The sequence below is a fragment of the Drosophila pseudoobscura genome, chromosome X (assembly GCF_009870125.1).
Source record: "Drosophila pseudoobscura strain MV-25-SWS-2005 chromosome X, UCI_Dpse_MV25, whole genome shotgun sequence".
Classification (NCBI taxonomy): domain Eukaryota; kingdom Metazoa; phylum Arthropoda; class Insecta; order Diptera; family Drosophilidae; genus Drosophila; species Drosophila pseudoobscura.
The window spans coordinates 47,113,984-47,128,043 of NC_046683.1; the positions used below are offsets into that span (position 1 = coordinate 47,113,984).

A 14,060-nucleotide genomic window follows, 5' to 3' on the forward strand; every position below is an offset into this window, starting at 1 on the left:
TTTCCTTTTGCAATTAAGGTTCGTTTTGTTGTATAAAAAGCCGTTTACTTTTCATTTCGTCAACGAAAATGTTTTCGTTTTGAAAACGAAGAAATCTTGCGGAATGGGAAAAAGAGAGCCCCAATTTATGTGATTTCAAAAGTAAATCGGAAAACTTTTGTGAATGTGAAAAACGGAGCCTGGCTGATTAACTGGGTTTCAAGTCAGCTTGGATAGCAGGATGCTAACATCAATAAAAAGAAATGGGGTATACGAACAGTATATTTTCCTCGGATTAGCTCGAGCTGTTCAACTGGTTATTGATAGAGGAGTGTTTTGTTTTTTCATCGGTATATTCACGGTATATTTTCAAAACGAGGCGGTATATTTTGGTATTTTTCTGAGGGTCAGACAATGAGCCCGCGGTCACACTAATGGCCATTTTGTTGTTTTGCGTTGAAAAAATTTTCGTCATGGCTTAAATTTTGCAAAACGGAGAATAGTGTATATGTACATATATGCAGAGCTATGATAGTAAGAATAAGGTGATTCAATGATAGTTTACAAATGATTGAGTGAGTTGTTATAAAAAAGCAGAAAACAGACATAAAAAAGATGAGTGGAACAAATGCAAAATGCTCGTTGGGGGCGGGAGGTAAGTGGCATAACGCCGATGTGGAAATTAAAAAAATACTGAATGTGATGGAAACTATTCCATAGGTGGCTTTGGTAGTCATATACCCAGCATTGAGGAGAAGAATAGGCAAATCCAACAGGAGACCATGATGGAGAAACTGAGAGCAAAGTACCGGAACAAGCCGAAAACCTATGAAGAGATCAAGAAGTCGGTGAGAATGTATTTCATTGAGAAGCACTATGCACTGGATCCGCTGTGCAAGGCAACACTGCAGTCGGCATTGGACAAGCTTCAGCATTACATCAAGGTTACCTCGAGGCATGGTCTCGTGGAGCGATTGGAAAGTCTGTCCCGGCAATTGGGTCTCAAGTTCATGGAGGATCAGCAGCTTCTGTTCATTTCCACTGATATGTTCTATGTGGAAATTCTTCTCGACGCCAGTGGTAATCTGTCGGACGTCAAGGTGCATCACGAATGCAAAATAGAGCAGCAATCGAGTGAATTGGTGAAATGCCTAAAGTCCGGAGACTTTGCCGACTTCACCGTCCAGCTGGAGGGTCTGTCCTCAATTTACCAACTCAATGCCGAGCCAAAAGTGAAGAAGAAGGCGTTTGTGGCCTTGCAGGCCATGGAAACGGACATCTACAGTCTCTATAGTCATCAGATGCAAAACCGCACCGGTGACAGCTACGATATCATGAACAGCTCTGCCGTTGGTCTGGTGCTGCAGCGGCGCGGCGGTCATCCCATGAAGCTGACCTACTTCTGCCCGCCCATCCACCTCGCGGAGGGCGAATCGAAGTTGGCAAGCAGCGAGTTTAGCATTGATCAGGTGATGCACAGCAGCCACGGCCTAAGTGCCACCGTTAACCTGGAGGGTTCCTCGGCCAACAAACTTCAGATTATGCCCATTTTAAGCTTCAGTCGCGATCCTCAAACAGGACTGGAGCTGCCCACGTATGCGCAGCTCAATCAAAACAACTCTATGCTGATGCCGGCCACATATGTGTTGCGTCTAAACAAGCCGATGCCCGTGTGTTACGAAACCCTCAAGAGTCTAGGTCTGCCAGGCGTGGAAGGCATGGCTGCAGCACCCTCGCCGCCAGTCGCCACCGTGCTCAATTTGATTGTGCAAACCGCCTCTAAGCAGGCGATAAAGAACACCCAGCGAGGCCTCTATGTCAATCTGCCCAAGGAGACGCACTGCTATTTCTTTACGGACAATCGGAAGCTGCAAGGTACACTGATATCCTCCCTTCCCTTCACAGAGCCCGCCCAGGTACCCAAGATAATGACGTTTCTGAAGAAGCAGGCCCTCTTCTACACGCTGCTCGCTAGCTGTGTGCGAGAACAACAGAAGCAGTACAATGGTGAGTTCTCTTCTATATATTCTGTCACGCTCTGTTTCATGCGTAGCTCTCTCTTTCTCTTTTTTCTATCTCTCTCTCGGTGAAGACATGGATAGCACTGTGATATTGGAGGTGACGGCCGTTTCCTTCAACCAGATCACTGTGGAGCTGCAGCACCCCTATGAGGAGTCGCTGGCCACAGTGGATTTTCTTCTGGAGGATGGCCAGGCCACATGCAGCATCTATTGTTTGAACAACGAGTACGAGGTGCTCTCCCAAAAGCTGACTCGGACTGTGCGGAAGGTCCTCTCCATCCCGATGGTCATCTACAAGCTGCTCAAGTGTTGGGATGAGGAGCATCAGTTCAAGCTGCATGGTGTGATTGGTTCTGGAGCAGGCGCTGGTGCGGGATCCGGAGCAGGAGCTGGAACAGGCAACGGAGGCGGAGTCGGGACTGGACTTGCTCATGCCCATAATTTTAATCAATTTGCCATGGAAGCGGGACCTTCGCTGGATGGCAGCCTGCCCAGCGGAGGCTTCACCAGCATCAACAGCCTCAAAATGGAAGCCAAGTCGCGCTCCCTGGCAGATGCTTTTGTGGCGTCCACCTCGGCAGCGGCAGCCATTGCCAGCCTAATAAATCTCAAGCGTGAAACGGATCCTCAATCAGCCCTTGGCCCTGTGTCCTCGGGCAACTCCAGCAGCTCCGGCAGCTCATCCACCGTGCTGGCGGCGGCCAAGGCGACTGATCATGAGATTGCCGACAAGTATAAGAACATTTGGAAGGATAAAACACCGAATCTGAAGCACTGCGTCAGCATAACTCCCATACCAGGTGACGGTAAGACAGGAGGAGGAGGCGCAGGAGGGGGTCCCGTGGGAAGCAGTGTTGGCGGAGTAGTTCCAACAGTGGATGTTCAGCGTACAGGTGGCATAGAGATAATACCATTAAACGCACAGAGCCAGACTAGTGGAACTCGGGACGGGGGAAGTGCGACCACCACAACGGCACCCACTACCATTACCATAACTCCGATAACTGGCAAGGACCCCGCCAAGGAATCGTCCAAGAAGAGCAGCTCTTCAGCTCCTGCCGGGGTAAGTATAGCCACGAAGCGCCCTCATGAAAGCAGCACCAGCGCTTCGTCATCGTCAGCCGGCAGCGGAGGCAGCAGCTCCTCCACATCTTCCACCGGCAGCAGCAGTTCATGCTCCACAGATACACAGAAGGAGAAGAAGCGCAAGAAGAAACGCGATGATTCTCCCATGGGACCCCCGGAGAAGATATACTCCCGACAGAACTCTCCAGCTGCGGGTGGAGATGCCTCGGCTACCGGGGGCGTGGTAAGAAAGTTTTCCTCTCCCTCGTCCTCACCCAAAGCTGGTGGATCCGGGCAGGGCATACTGTCTGGCGTGCCCCCAGCACGTCCCAGTCCCAAGCATTCGCCCGTCTACAGCAGCCCCAAGCACAACACCGCCTCGAACAGTCCCAAATCGCCGTTTGGGACGCACTCACCCAAGCACGGCTCCTCGGGGAAGCCGAGCATGTCCACTCTGAAGAGTGCGGCCACAGCGGGAACTAGCCTCAGTCCCAAGGGTGACAAATCAACGTCATCCGTAGGCCCTCCTCCTTCAGCGTCTGTAGGATCATCGACAGGAGCTAGCGCCAATCCAAGTCTGGTGCGTTCCTTTGCAAGCGTTGGAGCACCGCCACCACCACCGCCTGTTCCTCCCTTGAGCAGTGCCATCAGTAGCAGCAGCAGCAGCAGCAGCAGCTGCAGCAGCAGCGGCAGCGCCGGCGGAAGCAGCAGTCAGCAAAGCGGCAGCTCGGGCATTAAAAAGGAGAAATCTTCAGCCGCGGGACCCTCGTCGTCGTCGGGTGCTTCTTCTGGCCCCTCCGGTGGTAGCGGCGGCGTCGGTGGTGTTTCTCCAGCCAGTGTGGTGTCTGTCGCCAGTGTAGCTGCTGCTGTGGCGGCTCTGAAAACCTCCCAACAGCAGCAACAACAGCAGCAGCTCAAATCATCTGTGGCCAGCTTGTCGCATCTGGCAGCTGGCGGCAGCTTGGGCAGCTATGCGGCAGCTGGAGGAGCAGCAGCGGTGGCTGCAGCGGCGGCAACGGTGGGAGCAGGAGCGGGAGCAGTGACAGGTGCTTCGGCCTTGGAACTGAGTGCTCTGCGGAAGGGCCTGGCGGGAGGCGCGGTAAGTCCGTATTCATTATAAGTGCTCCTCCACACCACACCCTCTCCCACCATCTACACCGGCTCCGGCTCCGCCTCCAATCCTAACCCGTAGTTGGCTCTCTAGCACTTGTCCTAAAAAAATGCAGACTAAATCCTTAAACGTATCCTTAAACTAATGCAAGCGTGTATCTATATATGATATAATTGTGAAAAGATTTGTATTCGCTTTAGTTCTGCTGTAGTTGAAATAATTATAATTATTATTTAGTTGTTTGTGTGTTAGTTTTTCTTTGCTTAATCTTTGTAAATATATATATATATACAAATTATCCTTTTTTTTTGTCATATCCTGCATCAGTTTTTATTTTCTATTTAATCCCTTAATGTAGTTATGGTTATGGGGCTCTCTCCAGAATCCAGATCCTCCAAGCAACCCTCTAACCTTCTTTATCCTGCACTAAGAACGTATGTACGTAGATACGAGTATTTATACGAATGTTTTGAGCTCATTGTTTGCTTTGTTCCGTACCAGCAACTGCATGTTTCTTCCACTAAAACATATTATCCGCGCGAGGTTATCGTTGTAGCAATGACTAGTTTTTGTGCACGTTTAGATTGGTTTCCGATCTGGTGGTAATGGTGTATTTGCAGCTGCATTTAAAACTTTTGTTTGTACACGTGATATTGTTTGCTTCTGTATTGTTTCTCAGTACGTATTCTGTTTGTATTTTAAATTATGATTCCTAGCTATTCCATTCCATACTCGTACAATTATAACCAGACCTCAGTAGAGCATTTGGCTTAAAAAGACTTTCTTTTCGATTTGTAAATAAGTATTGTATTCTTCAATGCCTTTGCAGTGGTACTTAAAAGCTTATTACATTTTTAAGCGAATTACTAACGGGGTCTGCTTCTCTTCTCTCTTCTCTTTTTTCTCCACTCTCTGCCCAAAAACATACAAACTCTTTTTGCACAATTTTCATAATTTGGTTCCACGTTTTTGATTGTTATAATTTTTGTGTTTCTTCCGGTTCGTTTTTGGTTTGTGTTTGCTCCTCCGCCATGACACGCACGCACACGGCCACACACCACCACACCCCATGCTTACTTTGTCAGGTTAGTTTGATGACGTCGACGGCAGCTTTAGCAACAGCAATCCCAGCAACAGCAACAGCAGCAGCAGCGGGAACGGGACTGGGACTGGGACAGGGACAGGGACTGGGACAGGGAGTGGGAACAGCACCGTCAACGTCAGCGGCAGTGGGAGTGGGAGTGGGACCAGCGGCATCAGCGGGAGCAGCACCAGTACAAGCAGCAGCACCAGCAACGTTCCAACAGCAGCAACCGGGAGCAGCGCCACCTAGTAGCTGCTTGGCCACTAGCGGGGCCAGCAGTAGCGACGGAGGTGCAAGCAACATCACAAGCGGAACATCCTCGGAGTATATGGTGAAACCCAGCAGCCAGGAAGGCCTCAAGCTGACCATCAACAAGACGGGGAGCAGCAAGAGCTCCAGTTCCGGCGCAAGCTCATCAAGCATTGGCATGGGGAAGACAAAGGGCCCCAGTAGTGGCTCGAGTGGCGGTGCATCAGCCTCGGCTAGCTCCTCGAGCTACGCCAAAAAGCAGCACACGGGACTAAAGCCCGGAGTGAACAGTGGACCTGCGTCCAAGAAAGCCACCGCGTCCACAGGAGGAGCGACAACAAGCGGCGGCGCCTCCTCCTCCTCCAGCAAGCATCTATTTCAGAAGGCCAACTCGTCGGGCAACTTAAGCAGCAAGCTCAGCGGATCTGCCAGCGGCGGTGGTGTACTGCTGACTAAAAGCAATAGTACCAATTCCTTCCAAGAGCACAATGCCCCCAGGCGTCGTCCCAGTATGGGAGGCTTAGCCAGCAGCGGCGGTGGAGCAGGAGGTGCTCCACGCAAAGGAGGTTCATCAGCGGGTGGAGGGAGCTCATCGGGAGCCGTGTCTCCAGCAGCTCTCACTGGCTCCATGTCCCAGCCGCCGCCTCGGTTTGATCATCACACCGACATGATGACCATTCTACAATATGCATCACCCACGATGGCCGCCAGCATGGAGGGCTTCATTAAGGGACTGCACAACAAGTTTCAAATACCCAAACTATCGCAGCGCGGGAGCGGTGGCAGTGGACGGAGCACACCCAGCAGCACTGAGCAGACTTCGACAACAGCGACTTCGACAGTTGTCTCGGCCACCACTTCCAGTGCACTGCCAGATCCGGACACGAAGCCGTCGGCAGCACCGCCTCCACCAGGCAACGATCTGCTGCTGAACCTTAGCACCACGGCGCCAATGCCCTCTGGAGATGGCATCGATGAGGAGCTTCTGGCCAGCCTGGCTGGCGAGTGACACCTTTCGACGTTCCTGTTGTTCTTATTTAAAGCTAAACTAAAAGATATCTTATGTGGAAACGTTTGGTTGCTGGGCTCAGCAATTAAGCTGCAACAATACTCTTTCTCGTATTTATGATTATAGCATATGTTCTCATTACACTTACATTTTAAATAGATTCCCAAATTAATCCGTAAACCGTATATTATATAGCATTGTACTCCTATTTCACGACCTGTATCTGCATTTCTGAAAATAATTGAACAGTTGCAACATAATTTTGTAATATTCAGTTTCCTCCAATAAGTTTATTACGGATTTCTTATTCTCAAAATAGGGCGACACAAGAAATTTGGTACAAAATCTCAGAGATTATCACGTGCTGTTTGTAAAATGATGCAAAGTCTAGGAAAAAAAACTTATGTTAAACTTTGATTTACAGAATGTATTAGGAAAACATTTATTGACAGCGATAAGATATTGTGTGTGTGGACCGATCGCTCTAAATATTATGTAAAATATAATTCGTATAGAAATATAAATATTTTTATTCAGTTGGAGACTTCAAATGTACATTTACTGGGAAGCCAAAGACCGTTTCTTACTGTTGAGCGATTGGAAATCGCATATAAGCATATTAAGCATCTTCTTTAGCAATTCAAAGACATACGATTATGTACATATGTGTGTTGTTCATGAAGAAATCAATTTCTTCCTTCCTTCCTTCCTTCATGACATGTAAATAAGTTGAGTTGCCCATTTTTAATTGTCTCGGCGCGTCAAAGAACGCAGAAGATCCGAAAAACAAAATAAATATATAATGACACTCCACGCCCTCAAATCAACGATGCGGTTAACCATCATGGTGAAGTCAGCGAGATGGAAACACAAATTCATTGCCGGGGTTGCCAGCAATGGAAACATGTGTTCGTGGTGTCCTGATCCACCCTAGAACCCCACACGCACGCACACTTGTATCCTGATTTCAGTGGCAACGTAACGGTAACCGTACCGTTAGCGTTTTGCTTTTATTTCCGCTCCCCGGCAGCGGAAGACAAGTCAGAAATTTCATAACCGCCAGCAGGAGCCGCTTCACTTGAAATTCAATTATTCCTCGCTTGCACAGGGCCCCGCAGGGGATAGAGACCAATACATGTGTCCATACATATATGTACATGCATACACATGTATGTACGAGCATGTGTATGTGCATCTGTCTTTAGATATCGAACAAATCTGTGATTTATACACGTTGTATATCTTTGTACCCTATCAAATGTGAGAATCAGGAGCAGAATCATTATTTGAGGTACCCGAACTTATGAATGGATAGATTCTACAGATCCGATCCTAATGAGTCGGATCAGCTGGTATACTTAGTATATATTTGTCTATGGTTTTAGCGAGGTATCGATGGCTTCGACTTCATCTGGTGTTTATTCTGGTTTTCCTTTTCTTTTATTGGACCAGTTCAATTTTTCTAGCTCAATTGGTTCGACAGTCTGTCTCTTGGGCTTCCTGGTGGGGGTTGGGGAAAAACCAGAACCACATTAACAATTTAATGAACCCCCATGAAGCCGCTTGCCACTTGATTGTGCCTGTGGCTTGCCTCATGTCTTGCCCTGATTGGATTCAGTTGATGTTTTATCTGTTCCTTCAAGCTGCAGCTTTAACGATTTCACATTAGGACACTCCCTCCACAGGTACAAGGAACAGACTCTTGCCATTGTTGCATCGACAAAAGCAAACCCAATTTACATAGAATATCTTGAGGTTATCGGATCCAGCTGCTTCCTCTAGCCGCAAAAGTGCGCCTGCAGCGCTTTTAATATGCAAAGCGGGCAACATCCGGATGCAACATCGCCCACACCCCACACCCCTCACCCAGAGCCAAGCAACACCACTCCCGAGAACTCGCACTGCCAACTTCGTTTTTCAGGATAAACAGTTTTAGGCGGGAGAAAGAGAGAAAAGAAAAACCAACATTTTTATGCGAAACTCTTGCCCTTTGCCTGCAAGCCGACATCCAGCCTGCACCTCCACTAACTTCTCAAGTTAACTCGGTTGTTGACTCGGTTAACTTTGACCTAGGGGCGGCTTACAGCAGGCCATAAACGTCGAGTCAGGCGATAAAGTTAAAGCTGATTATGCGAGTATATTTTAGGTAAACTATCAAATGCAAATGGGGGGCTTGGCTGGCAAAGTGGAGATGAAGGAAGATGCCGAGATTCTGCGATTTCACAGTCCGTGAAATACTCTTAGTTGTGCCTCAAATGCATATCTATGCACCTCAATATTAACCATCTTAAAGATATCTTTCACCAAAGCGCCATGGGGCTTGCCTTTAAGCCGTCGTAACTTCTTGGGAAATCCATAAACTCACTTGCCCTATCAGACCAAAGCTGCAGGTAAGCGACATCCCCAATCCTTAATCGCCCATCTACATCCACATCGCTATTTGCAGATACGACAAATGCATTTGGAATGCAATTCAATTTCCTTTTTGGCCCGATCCGCGTCCTTGGCGGTGGCTTTCACTGCTGCTATTGTTGGAATGTTGGCCTTAATTTACCAAAAACGTTTTTCCAGCAATTTACTGCAGGTCGCTGCGACATTTCACTTGGCATGGCTTAATTTCCAATTGACACTGGGATATTGGCGGTGGATTAGTTTCGCCCCCGTTCGCAAATCAATTCCCGGAGAGCGATCTAGAGTTCCATCCCTATCCCTATACCCATCCCCCTCACCTTCACCCTCTTTCTTACCATCAGCCAGGCCATTAGCAAATATGTTAAACTCTGTTTGCACTGAGCTTGAGTTCAATTACGATTACATTGTTTGAGTATTTTGGGCTCGGGATGTGAAATGCGAACGGGAAAATTAAGTTCGATTAAGAGGTATGCCAAGGTGAGGAAAATCTTTAAAATGCATTAAAGGCATACGAATCTAACTGAAACATACATGTCGGTGTGACCACTGACACCACCCCCAGGAACATACCCATATACGAGCATAGTAGATGCATGCAAACAATTAACAACTTTATTTGTCAGACATTTACCTTAACTGAGAACCAACTCCTTTCCACAACTGAATATACAAAGTTTCAGAGGAGAAAGGACAAACCACGTGACAGCAGAGGCTTTAATGAAAATTGTTTGTTTGCTTGGCTTTTTTTGGACAGGTGAAAAGTAATTGAACTTGTTGCCAAACTTTGTCCATCAGGCCGACCGACAGCTGTTGTCTGATATAATCTGCCTTCCACCTTGGGTGCCTTGGCTGCAGGAGCTGCCAGGGGCTGTCGTCATACGCTCCGTTTGCGCTTTGATGTATGATATGATTTGTTTTATTGCCTCGTCCTTCCTAGCCTCCTTCCCTTCCTGTCTGCTGGCCGTCACCACAGACCACCAGTCTAGCTTGGAACATTTTTAAGAAAACTTTTTCGGAGCAAGTTTTCGGTTTTTGTTCCCTCCCTGTCCCCGTCCCCCACCCTTCGACAGGCCCACTTGCATTATCTTACGAGTAGCTGGCGGTCTGGTTTTGGTCTGTTTGTTCAGTTGGCCGCAAATTATTTGAATTCGGCTCCCCGCCCCACTTGAATTCCCGTCGATTAATCTTTGGGGTATCTGAACTTGTGTATTTGTGTGTGTATTTGGGATTTGTCTTTGTGTTGGTTCTGTTTGTTTGCAGTTCGAAAATACATATATCTACGTGCACTTTACAGGCTTTTATAGTTTGCTTTGATAATGTGTCAGGAAACTATTTCTCGATGGCTGTTGGCCAGCTTTTCGATTTAGATTTTTGCCTCTGGCTAAGTTTTGTGCGTGTGGGCGTGGCTTAAACAAACTTGGGACGAACTGGACGGATTGGACCGAAAGTCCAAGCCGGGGTATGGAAAATTTGAATAAACGTTCAAAGAAATGCTAAAATGCAGCCGTCAAACATCCCAAAAGTCCGCTAATGTATGACATTCACCACATCTGGCAATTTAGAGGATTCAAATGCCTCACAAGCCCCACATTCTGTGGCTTTGCTTGCTTATCACGTCCTCTGGAGTAAGTGATTAGGGCTATCATAGCCCCTGGCCAGGATGGAAAAGTTCCAGAGGTTCGCAGCACGGATTTCGCTTCCTCCCCTTCTATATTTGGATACCTTTCATATCGTTGTGTTTGTTTGCGTATATGGAATTTTAAGGGGCATGGAGCGGCGCTGTGGGGTTGCTTATTGTAATCAGAAATCACCCACAAATCGAGAACTTGCCCTGACTACCCAACGTGAACCTGGACGTGGACCTGGAGCTGGTTGTGGGCCCATCCGTTCACAAACATGTTCCTGGCAGGCAAGCGTGTAAATGCAATTTCCGTTTGGTGCAACCGGAATTTCGTGCAGGCCATGTGGGATCGGAACGACCGACTGGCTGGTTGACTACCTGACAGGTGGACTGATGGACTGACTGGCAGACCAGAAAGCCATAGGGGGGGCTGCCATTGCAAGTGATGTTTTCGATGGCTCCAGCGTGCCTTAAATCGAAATTCCCTTTAATAAGTTAATTGGCTAATGACAGAAACAACTTAAAAATACAATATAGTTTACTTATTATCATATTAAATAAACTGTTTCAAATCTTTTGTATGATTTTCATAAGAATGAGCTCAATAAAATTTGTGAGTGATTTCTGTGATATCTGATGTCCCCTCGCTGCAATATTGAAATCGTGAATGACACCCCTTGGCCCTGTCCTTGTCAAGTGCAGCGTTATTGCAGCGCTCTACCCGGTGCCCCAACCCCCCCATGCCCCCCATTCCCATCCCCATCCGCACCCATTCGATGGCCATTTCGCTTTATTGCTTTCGGTATATTGATGCTTCATATGGCTGCTGCCGGTCCTTGCGAGCTCATTTTATTGGAATATATTTTTATGGACCGTTGACTTCTGATTCTCCTTGTGGCTGTTGTTCTGTTCTACTGGGTATCTTTTATAATAATTTGATGTGCACTTATGGTATGATATGGCATCATATCATTTATTCTAACAGGAAGTGGCGTTTTTCTTTGAATTGAATCCGTAGAGGTCCCTACTCGTAATAGTCCAATTGATTTAATTTATAGCACTGTCCATAATTTAAGGAGCACAGGGGCTTATCCCCAAATTGAGTAAATTCTCCTGAGTTTTCAATATTTGCATACAAGCAAACGAAAGGTGAGCCCGCATATGAGACAACACCACCACAAAGCGCATTTCTCTTACTCATCTTTGACCTCATGTCCTTTGCTTTGAGTATCAAATTTGCTGTCTGGCTAGCCAAAAATGTCCTGTGCCATTGTTGCATTCCTTAAAAGGCATACTTTAGGGTGTGCTTTAATCCGAGCCCAAGCCTGCAGACACACCTTTTCCTTATGTGAGTTTTCAATTTACTCCACAAAAAAAGCCTTCGTGGGTTATTCTTTAGATGCCCCCAAATGGGGGAGAGCAAGCAATTATAAAAATATGAAAAGCCCAAGACCCTTGAACAGGAGCAATTTGTCTTGCAATTAACTTAAGGGAAGGAAGCTACCATCTGGGGGTGGCATCCACTTCACAACTCAAATTTCGAGGGAGGTCGGAAGAATGCTGCTCCCATGGAGAGGAGCAGGTTGGCGACTCCCGCACGCAGAGCTATCGGAGGTTGTCCTTCAATAAAATCAGACTTGCACCTACGAATGTATGCGTTTAAGCTGTCCTTAATGAGTCATCCGCTCATCCCTACCGCATTCTCGCACACATGTATAATCATGTACAATGAACACCTTTTGTTGTTCCCATTGCTTGCGCTTGAAATGTCGTCGCGACATCGCTTGACACTTGAACGGCGATAAGGACGAGAAAGAACAGGGGAAGGACAAGTTCAAAGCAAATAGAAGAAAACAGACCAAAGCCCACAACAGCGGCAGGACCAACAGGACGAACAGGACCAACAGGGCAGCTGGGGAGAAGTAAACGCTATGTAAAAGACACACAGAGACTTACATTTAATGGAATGCTAAGGCACAGCACTTATGCACAATAAAAAGTACAAGGAAAGTCATACGAGTCGTCGGCATTGTCACATGGTCATGTCATCCCACTCCCTTACCCTCATCACGTATTTCTCGTACCATACCCATCCCCGACAGCCCTTGAGGGCTATCCCGACAATGCCGAATGGCGGACTACGGCTAATGCTTCCGTTTCCGGTGTGCAAAGAGCAGCATCAGAAGATGAAGCCATCTAGCCTGCTAGTGTCCCCTTATTGCCGGCTTCCTACAGTTTGCCATTCACATCCGCTTGTTCGGTCCAATTGCAATCACATTACAAGCCACATTTAATTTAATTTCTTGCGGAAATATAAAAGAAATAAAAAGCAACAGTATACATATATGCCAGTGTGACCATCATGGTCTGCTGAGGGAACCTCATCGTTTGGTCAACTTTCTGGCTACATTTTGGTTCGTTAATACTAGGCGCTTTCTCCCTTTGGAAAGACGTCCTTCGATTTTTTGACTCCAAGATAGCAGTGCAACCGCGAATTTTACTCATTCGTGGGTGGAATCCTGCTCTGCATTTCGAGTGAATCGCACGAGCGCATGCGTTGACTTTGACTCCGCATCGCCCACACACAAAACATTTTTGGGGTCTCACTTCATCGTCAATGAGGAAAACCTGTTGCACGCTGTTTTTACCAAAACTAAGAGTTATCTCAAATTTAAAGCGCTTAATTTTACTGCAGAAAACATCCAATTGTCTCCTTAGTTTGTGAGTCTCTTCAAATAATTTGCTCCTAATTGTTCCCTTTGGCCTTCATTCTTGGACAGCTACAAAAGATTTTATTTGATCAGCTCCGTCTTGCCAAGGGCTATCCACTGAACCAAGTGGATGGAAATTTTATTCTTTGCAACTTTCCTTCGATTCTTTTCCCTGGAAATCTTTTTGCACAAGTGGCAAACCGCTTCGGGGGCTTTGAAACTTGTTGCTTTGATCAGCTAGCAGGTTACTCGTAAAGAGGAGATTTTCGCATTGCGCATTTCGCATTTCCCTTTCTCACTTCTTAGCGACTACAGTGTCCCAGGGACAGTTTCTGCGCCCCAGCTTATTATTATATTAATTCAATAATTCATTAAAGCAGCGGAATGACAAGCCGAATAATATCATCAGCGACAACTAAATGCTACTAAAGTCCACAGACTACTAGTGGTTCCGGTGCTTCCAAATAGAGCCGGTGTGTTTCCTTTTCTCTCTATTTGAAGCTGTTGCAACCACGTAATTTTTCATTTCAACCAAATGGAAAGCTTCCATAACGATCTCGGGCCCTGATTCACTGTTTAGTGGGGAAGCCAAGAAATTGACATTTAAGAACAATTTTGAATGAATTTTTAATGAAATATGCAAGATGGAGATAAGAGTATATATGTCATTTTTCTGGGAATTTCCTCAGGAAAAATTTTATTCAAAACTGTTGCCCAAATTGCGGTAATGGATCTGCACTCACGTCAGCTTAAAAATGGCCAACGGCAAACACAACACAACTCTTAACTGCCCTTACA

The 14,060-nt window shown here is 46.8% G+C and overlaps 1 protein-coding gene and 1 long non-coding RNA gene across 3 annotated transcripts; both read left to right on the plus strand.

The window, feature by feature from the left end:
- Window positions 1-366: 366 nt before the first annotated feature.
- On the plus strand, window positions 367-7,038 carry MED1 (Mediator complex subunit 1). 2 transcript variants are annotated; one of them, XM_001353493.4, is made up of 4 exons: window positions 367-634; window positions 700-1,986; window positions 2,072-4,164; window positions 5,262-7,038. In XM_001353493.4, the coding sequence occupies exons 1-4, from the start codon at window positions 595-597 to the stop codon at window positions 6,516-6,518; spliced, it is 4,677 nt and encodes a 1,558-aa protein (XP_001353529.4). In that variant the 5' UTR covers window positions 367-594; the 3' UTR covers window positions 6,519-7,038. The 2 variants fall into 2 exon arrangements, with proteins under 2 accessions (XP_001353529.4, XP_033238131.1); XM_033382240.1 differs by having other exon boundaries at window positions 5,267-5,615.
- Window positions 7,039-8,632: 1,594 nt separating this feature from the next.
- Window positions 8,633-9,326, plus strand: LOC117184722 (uncharacterized). The gene is made up of 2 exons (XR_004470155.1): window positions 8,633-8,908; window positions 8,965-9,326. It is a non-coding gene; the product is annotated as an uncharacterized lncRNA (long non-coding RNA).
- The last annotated feature ends 4,734 nt before the right edge of the window (window positions 9,327-14,060 follow it).

Coding starts and splice junctions, on each gene's coding strand:
- MED1 (XM_001353493.4), top strand. CDS start 595: ATGAGTGGAACAAATGCAAAATGCTCGTTGGGGGCGGGAG. Junction 1,987..2,071: donor ACAACAGAAGCAGTACAATG/GTGAGTTCTCTT, acceptor CTCTCGGTGAAG/ACATGGATAGCACTGTGATA. Junction 4,165..5,261: donor AGGGCCTGGCGGGAGGCGCG/GTAAGTCCGTAT, acceptor TTACTTTGTCAG/GTTAGTTTGATGACGTCGAC.